This window comes from Bison bison, unplaced genomic scaffold (genome assembly GCF_000754665.1).
Source record: "Bison bison bison isolate TAMUID 2011002044 unplaced genomic scaffold, Bison_UMD1.0 scf7180017864303, whole genome shotgun sequence".
NCBI lineage: Eukaryota > Metazoa > Chordata > Mammalia > Artiodactyla > Bovidae > Bison > Bison bison.
The window spans coordinates 2,609,861-2,617,913 of record NW_011494875.1 but is presented as its reverse complement, the minus strand read 5'-3'; the positions used below and the strand labels follow the sequence as shown (position 1 = coordinate 2,617,913).

At 43.8% G+C, this 8,053-nt stretch overlaps 1 protein-coding gene across 1 annotated transcript in view; it reads left to right on the top strand.

Moving 5' to 3' along the window:
* Positions 1–2,763, top strand: part of LOC104997045 (basic proline-rich protein-like) — a 3,116-nt gene extending 353 nt beyond the window's left edge. The window contains exons 2-3 of the mRNA XM_010851501.1: positions 124–810; positions 2,236–2,763. Of these exons, the coding sequence (XP_010849803.1) occupies positions 124–802 (679 nt within the window). The 3' untranslated portion in view covers positions 803–810; positions 2,236–2,763. The remainder of the gene's footprint in view (positions 1–123; positions 811–2,235) is intronic.
* The last annotated feature ends 5,290 nt before the right edge of the window (positions 2,764–8,053 follow it).

Sequence of the window (8,053 nt, the reverse complement as noted above, 5' to 3'; positions counted from 1 at the left end):
AATCTTCCTGCCCCGTAGTTCCGCCAAAAACAAAACAGTCCCAGTGCGAACCTGGAACGGGCGCACAGGCACCAAGTTTGCCAAACACTGGAGAGTTTTCCGTCTGCAGAAATGACCCCGAAGGAGGGTGGCGGAGGGTGGGGGGGCACCGCTCCCCGAGATTCCCCAATCGGCTTCGGGAGCCGGAGGCTCCTCCTCGCCCCTCGGCGGGAGAAAGCCCGCGGGCCGCTGCGGCCGCCCGCTCCCCTCCTCCGAGGAAAGGCGACTCCACAACTTCGTGCGCCGGCGGCTCGCGCCCCCGGCTCCTCCTCCTCCCCTCACCCGCCCGCCGGCCGGCCCCTTTGTTGAAGCGGGGAAAGGAGCGCCGGAGGCCCGGGAGGGCGGAGGACCGCGGGGTGCGCGCCGCCGCCCTCCTGGGAACCGGCTCCGGTCCCGGCACACGGGTTCGTCCTCCCCAGTAGAGGGGCGCCGAGCAGGTCCGGCTGCCCCTCGGCTCTCCCGTCCCGGCTGCCGCAGGGCCGGCAACTTTGTTCCGGGAGATCAGGTCTTCTCGGCTCCGGGTTCGGCCCCGGCCCGGTCCAGGCGGCCACCGCAGGCTGGGCTCCGGGGAACGTGGCGCCCCGGGTCACCTGACCGCGCGCCCCGTCAATCAGCGCCCGCCCCGCGCTCCCTCCCCGCGGGCAGCAGCCGGGCTGGCACTCGGCTGGCCTGGAGCGGCGCACCCGGAGCGGACGGTGCGTGCCGAGAGCCCGGAGCTAGCATGGATGCCTGGTGCTGCCACGGTCCCGTTTATTCAGATTAACCGAAAATGTGAGTCACACCCACCCCAGGCCAACCCGGTCTCGTTTTCCTCCTTTGAGAAATGAATTCTCATTTGCCCCTCCACTCGCCCCATCTCAGTGTGTTGACGTTGTCAAATTTTTGGTCCTAGTCCCAAGGGTATATTTATTTAATATAATTTTCTTGATGTCGTTTTTAATATTAAGAAAAACTTGGCAATTTCGTTTTACATTCGTTCCTACATATATACAAATAGTGTTTGCGCTGATCTTATTTTTCCATTTTTCCACTATACATACACACTAAAACATCTGTTACAGAGTCTATTTCAAGGCTAAGGTGCTGGTCAAAATAATATCTGGTAAGAAATGCCTTTGTGCTGTGTATGCATTTTTTAAATTTACATATTCCATTCCCAGTGTGTTCCTGTGTTTCTCTCACATGATCAATACACTTGGAGGGGGAAAAAAAAAACCAGCAACCTAAATTCCTAGTTCCTATAAACAATGAGAAAAGGAACTCTGGTTTGTTGCTGGTTTAATATTTGAGAGTTAACAACTTATGAGTTAGTAAAGACAAACGCTAGGGGCCTTAAACAGTTTTTTCAGAAAGAACTCACTAGTCTTTTATTAGTTACAGAGTAAAAGGTCTGAGGGTGGCCTGGAGGGGGTTGCATTCTGAAACATAGTATTCCTTATAAAATCTCTAGCTTAGACTCCTTCCTTTATGTAGAGTTTCTTCACATAAGCCAAATAAAATCCAGAATATTAATAGGAAATAAGTATAATTAATCATCTGCTTTCATTCATTCATTCATTTTACAAACATCGATTTGGGGCCTGCCAGGTTCACTGGTGCTATGAAAAATACACAGATAAATCTGGCAGAGATGTTGCTTTAAAGAATTTCAAATCTACTAAGTGAGATAAGGCAAGTAAAAAAATAAAAATATACAAGATCAGCGATAAGTGCTATAAGAAAAGGATAGATCAAATGCTTTCTGAGTCGGGCTATATCACAGGAGACTGGGGCTTCTTTTAACTGATAATTCTACAAGCTCTTAAAGCTACTTGCCATGCACTGTGACTTGGTGGAGTTAATGGAAACTCAAACCTCCTTGTTTAAAATAAAACCACTTGGGAATGTTTGAGGATTTCATTACTCAAAATTATGTACGTGAAAAGCACTTTGTAAATTGCAAAATGCTACACAAAGATTAATTTATTAAACTCAAAATTTTGAAGAAAAACAGTCATTTGGGAACCTAGAATTTCTGAGATTTCAAGCTCTGAGGGATGTTTAGTTAAGTTTCCCAGAAAACCCTAAGGAAGGGGACACAGGGACCAGTAGGCACCACCTGTATGAGACCAACTCCAGCCACATCCAGCTTCAGGGGTTTCCAGTGTCTTCCCTGGGACCTGTGCCCTGCCTGTTTCTAGCCCTTCTCTCACCCAGACACCGATTTTCTTTGCGATGGAGGCCAAAGAACTTGCTGCTGATGGCATAACCCAGTCGTCCCACTCTGGTCCTGCTCCCTATTTGCTTGGTAAGTAGAGAAACCACGGTTGGTTGGAGACTTTGTCCTCAGAGGACTACCTCTCCGTACAGCAGCCAGTGTGACCTTGAGAATGGAGTTGAGGGGAAAGTGGAGACAGACCACCAGGACGTAGATAGCAGTTAGTGCACCTGCAATCAACATTATTCCAGCTGCAGTCCATGCAACAGGGACAGTAGCCTATAATGGGGTTTTGTCCCCTCAACCCCAAAGTGGATGTAGAACATTCAGAAAAAGTGATAGGAATGTGGCCCGTGTTTGTCAGTTCAAACTCTGAATTGCCCCACAGTCACCAGAGAACATGAAAATTCAAGAAAACTGAACTGATGTCTCGGGGATAAAGTCCTTGACATAGGAGAAAATATGATGATATGAGTAGTGGATAGATTTCTATATAAAGATATATGCATATGTAGGTATATATAATGGAGAAGGCAATGGCAACCCACTCCAGCACTCCATGGGGTCGCTAAGAGTCGGACACGACTGAGCGACTTCACTTTCATGCATTGGAGAAGGAAATGGCAACCCACTCCAGTGTTCTTGCCTGGAGAATCCCAGGGACGGGGGAGCCTGGTGGGCTGCCGTCTATGGGGTTGCACAGAGTCGGACACGACTGAAGCGACTTAGCAGCAGCAGGAGCAGCAGCAAGTATATATAATATCAAGAGACATGATTCTACATAGATATAGTTCATATATAGGAAACTGCATACTAACATAAGAGCCAAAAAGAAAACTTTCCAACTAAACTTTAAATGCAGATCCTCTCTGAACAATAGAAGCATCGTGAAATACACAATGTATTAAAAAGCAAGGTGTTGCGTAATATTCCGTTATATATATATGGAATCTAGAAAGATGATACTGATGAACCTATTTGCTGGGCAGCAATGGAGATGCAGACAGAACAGACTTACGGACATGGGGGTGACAGGAAAGGAGAGGGTGGGATGAATGGAGAGAGTAGCACAAAACCCATACACTAACATGTGTAAAATAGGTAGCCAGTGGGAATTTGCTGTGTGACTCAGGGAACTCAAACCAGGGCTCTGTGACAACCTAGAGGGGTGGGATGGGGTGGGAGGTAGGAGTGAGATTCAAGAGGGAAGGGACATGTATGTACCTATGGCTGACTCATGCTGATGTGTGGCAGAAACCAAGACGTATTATAAAGCAAATATCCTTTAATTTAAAATAAATAATTGTTTTTTAAAGCAAGGTGCTCCTTCAACTTTTTCCTTTGTGTTGACTATGAATCAGTCCCCCAACATGGAAGCATTTAAAAGAGGGACATAGGCTGGAGAATTCACCTTATCTTTTTCAAGTCAAGAGAGTATAGCTCTATGACTTATGTATAATAGATATTAGAATATTTGCTGAATATTTTTGCTAAATTCTTCAGTCTAATATCTAATATCTAACACTTGCACAAGTTAAAGGTACATATAAATAAAATTCTTTGTGATATAAAGAGGGGAAATTATAATGGATTTTTAGAGGATAATGATTTTTAGATGATAATTAGCACAATGGCAGAGTTTCTCACAATTTAGTGAATTTAAAAATTGCCAAGGAGCATATTTTGAATTCAGATTGTCTGCCAGCTGTGAGAAATTCTGATATACTGGTCTGGTGAGGCCCAGGAAGCTGCAGTTTTAATTAACAACCCATGAGGTTAGATCACGATGGTTGGGGAATCACACTTTGAGCCACTGTTCCCTAAGGGGTTGGCCTCAAATAGGCCATTCTGGATGATTGAATGGGTCTAGAAATTGCCCTACAAGGAAAAAAATCCATACTGGATCAATCATAATTTCAAAATACCCACAATTAGCCTTAACACTTCATATTCAAGTGTTTCGTTCAGTTGTAGATCACTCTTGAGATTACCAGAAGTCATTCACACCTCAGGAGCCATCTGGGCAATTCCACCTGCTCTGTGGTTCAAAGCCTGCCTGGATGATCTGCAAGGAAAAGTCTGATGGTGTGAGAGCAGAGAGGACAGGACCCTGGAGGGTACGCATGCTGAAATGCCAGGTCCAGGGAAACTAAGGATAAAATAAAAGGACTAAGCTGTTGGGGAGGAAAGAGCAACTGATAAAAAAGGAGAGAATAAAGGAGGCTCCAAAGCAGAAGGAAGGGGAGCAGAGAGTGGAAGGTGTAAATGCACACCAGCTCCTTCTCTGTGTGCCTGCCCACTGACAACCAGAAAACTGGAGTTATCATCAGTTCAGTTCAGTCCCTCAGTTGTGTCCAAATGTTTGTGACCCCGTGGACTGCAGCATACCAGCCTTCCCTGTTCTTCACCAACTCCAGGACCTTACTCAAACTTTTGTCCATCAAGTCAGTGATGCCACCCAACCACCTCATCCTCTATCGTCCCCTTCTCCTCCTGCCCTCAATCTTTCCCAGCATCAGGGTGTTTTCAAATGAGTCAGTTTTTCGCATCAGGTGGCCAAAGTATTGGAGCTTCAGCTCCAGCATCAGTCCTTCCAGTGAATATTCAGGACTGATTTCCTTTAGGATTGATTGGTTTGATCTCCTTGTAGTCCAAGGGACTCTCAAGAGTCTTCTCCAACACCACAGTTCAAAAGCATCAGTTCCTCAGCACTCAGCTTTCTTTATGGAGTTAGCATACTTGTTACTTTTACTTGGTTTCATTTACTTTGTATAATTTTATAATGTTGCCACTGGCAGAGATTATACAGAGTCTCTCCTTCAACCCTTTAATTTCATGGATAAAAAAACAAATGGACCCTCCTACACTGTTGTTGGAAATGTAAATTGGTGCGGTCATTATGAAAAATAGTATGGAGCTTTCTTAAAACTGAAAATAGAGTTACCATATGACTCTGCAATCCCACTCTTGGGCATATATCCAGAGAAAAACATGGTCCAAAAGGATACATGCACCCCAATACTCATTGGAGCACTGTTTACAATAGCCAAGACATGGAAGCAACCTACATGTCCCTCGACAGAGGAATGGATAAAGAAGATGTGGGATATATATTCAATGAACTGTTTGTTACTCAGCCATTAAAAAGAATGAAATAAAACCATTTGCAGCAACAAATGGTTGGACCTAGGGTTTGTCATACTGAGTGAAGTAAGCCAGACAGAGAAAGAGAAATATTGTATGATATCGCTTATGTGCAGAATCTAAAAAGAAATGATACATATGAACTGATTCAAGAAAAAGAAAAGGACTCCCTGACTTAGAGAACAAAATTATGATTACCAGGGGGTAAGGATGGGAGGAAGGGATAATTAGGGAGTTTGGGGTTGACAGGTACACACTGCTATATTTAAAATGGGTAACTAACAAGGACCTATTGTATAGCACAGGGAACTCTGCTCAATGTTATGTGACAGACTGAATGGGAGAACAGATACATGTGTATGTGTGGCTGAATGGCTCTGATGTGCATCTGAAACTGTCACAGCTCTGTTCATTGGCTATACTCCAATATAAAATTAAAAAAAAAATTTTAAGATATAAACAAATGAAAAATACAAAACTTACTAGGGAGTACCTTTAGGTAAAATAAAACAATCTTGGCAGAAAATGTCCAAATTACCAAGAAGGGGGAAGAGCACCACTAAGTTATATAAGTTCATTGTTAACCTGAAGGAGGAGGGCAGAAGATAGTGTAGCTGAAAGCCAACAGGCTGATTTAAGTTACCTGTGTGCATGCTAAGTCGTGTCCAACTCTTTGTAACCCCATGGACTGTAGCCCACCAGGCTCCTCTGTCCGTGGGATTCTCCTGGCAAGAATCCTGGAGTGGGTTGCCATGCCGTCCTCCAGGGGATCTTCCCAACCCAGGGATTGAACCCTATGTCTCCTTTGTCTCCTGCACTGTGGATTCTTTACCACTGAGCAAGTGCTTATTATTATATTGACACATCATTTGTATGAGGTTGTGGGACCTTGATCTCTAACCTCCTGTCTGTGAAATAAAACAATAGCTCCCTCAAATGCTGTTGTGAAAAATCAAATGAATCTCTTGATATAAACCATTTATCACAATGTTTGATACTTTTAAGCTTTTATTTTGTTCTTTCCTCTCAATTCAAAAGGATTTGCTGCCATTTTGTAATAATCTTTACTTTTTTTTTAAACATTCCTGGAACGCCCACTATCTGCTGAGGGGCTGGGTGTGCAAATGGGAATAAGCTACAGCTGTCTTCAGAAAGCTCCTGTTTGGTAAGAAAGACCAACACATAGACAATTATAAATTAATATGGATGCACATATAAATTAATATGGATGCAGTACAGCCAAGATGTAACATGAACCCAGAAAGGGACATGTAACCCTGTAGAATTACTTTGCCAACAAAGGTCTGTCTAGTCAAAGCTATGATTTTTCTAGTAGTCATGTATGAATGTGAGAGTTGGACTATAAAGAAAGCTGAGCACCAAAGAATTGATGCTTTTGAACTGTGGTGTTAGAAAAGACCCTTGAGAGTCCCTTGGATTTCAAGGAGATCAAACCAGTCAATCTTGAAGAAAATCAGTCCTGAATATTCACTGGAAGTCCAGAAACTCCAATACTTTTGCTACCTGATGTGAAGAATTGACTCATTGGAAAAGACCCTGATGCCAGGAAAGATTGAAGGCAGGACGAAAAGGGGATGATAGAGGATGAAATGGTTGGATGGCATCACCGACTTGATGGACATGAGTTTGAGTAAGGTCTCAGAGTTGGTGAAGGACAGGGAAGGCTGATGTGCTGCAGTCCATGGGGTCACAAAGAGTCAGACACAACTGAGCGACTGAACTGAGCTGAACTGAACTGAGGGGGTAGAGGGTATCAAGAAATGACACCCAAGTTGATCCTTAAGAGAGCATAGAGATCATAAAGGACATCTATGGTCTTGACTCTGCCCAACATCTTTTCTCCTCTTTTGGAAGGAATGTTACCTCTTCCTTTAAGTAATTGCTCCTCCCTTGCACCAGTCAAGTTTTGTGGAGTTGTCAATCACTTCTCTACCTTGCCTTGGGGTGGGCTTATGACTCAAGAACAGCCAATCATAGGCTTCAAACCCTGTGATAATGATTAACCTAAAAGAGAAGATGGGAGATCCAGGCTGGGCCCATCTGAGTCCTTCCAGAAGAGTTTTCACAATAACACTGGAAGGGAATCTTCTTTTTTCTCTTTGGAATTAGTTTACTAGAGGAGCATAAAATAGAATCTCTCCACACCTCTCTCCTGCTCCTACTTCTAGCTTCAGTTCTGTACCTATAGAGGAGAAAATAAAGTACCACATCTGAAGCTGAATAAATGTGGAAAAGGAGACTTGAGGATGTGAGAATTCCCAGTTTCCACATACAAAGGAGTGCCCTTTCTATGGCTCCTTTTTTCTCAGTGTCAGCCTGGGTTGGAATTCTATCGCTTGTGACTGAACAAGCCCAGTATAATATAAAAATTAACCAGGGACTTCCCTGGTGGTCCAGTGGCTAAGACTCTGCACTTCCAAGGCAGGAGGCCCAGGGTTCAATCCCTGGTCAGGGAACTAGATTCCACGTGCCACAACTAAAGATTCTGCATGTCGAAACTAAGACCCGGTGCAGCCAAATATATAAATAAATACTTTTAAAATAACAATAAATAAATCATTATCTTCATGATAGGAAGTCAATAGTTAAAATCTAAACTTAAAAAAAAAAAAAAGAATGAGGAGCATTCCAAGCTTGTTACTTAGAGATTTG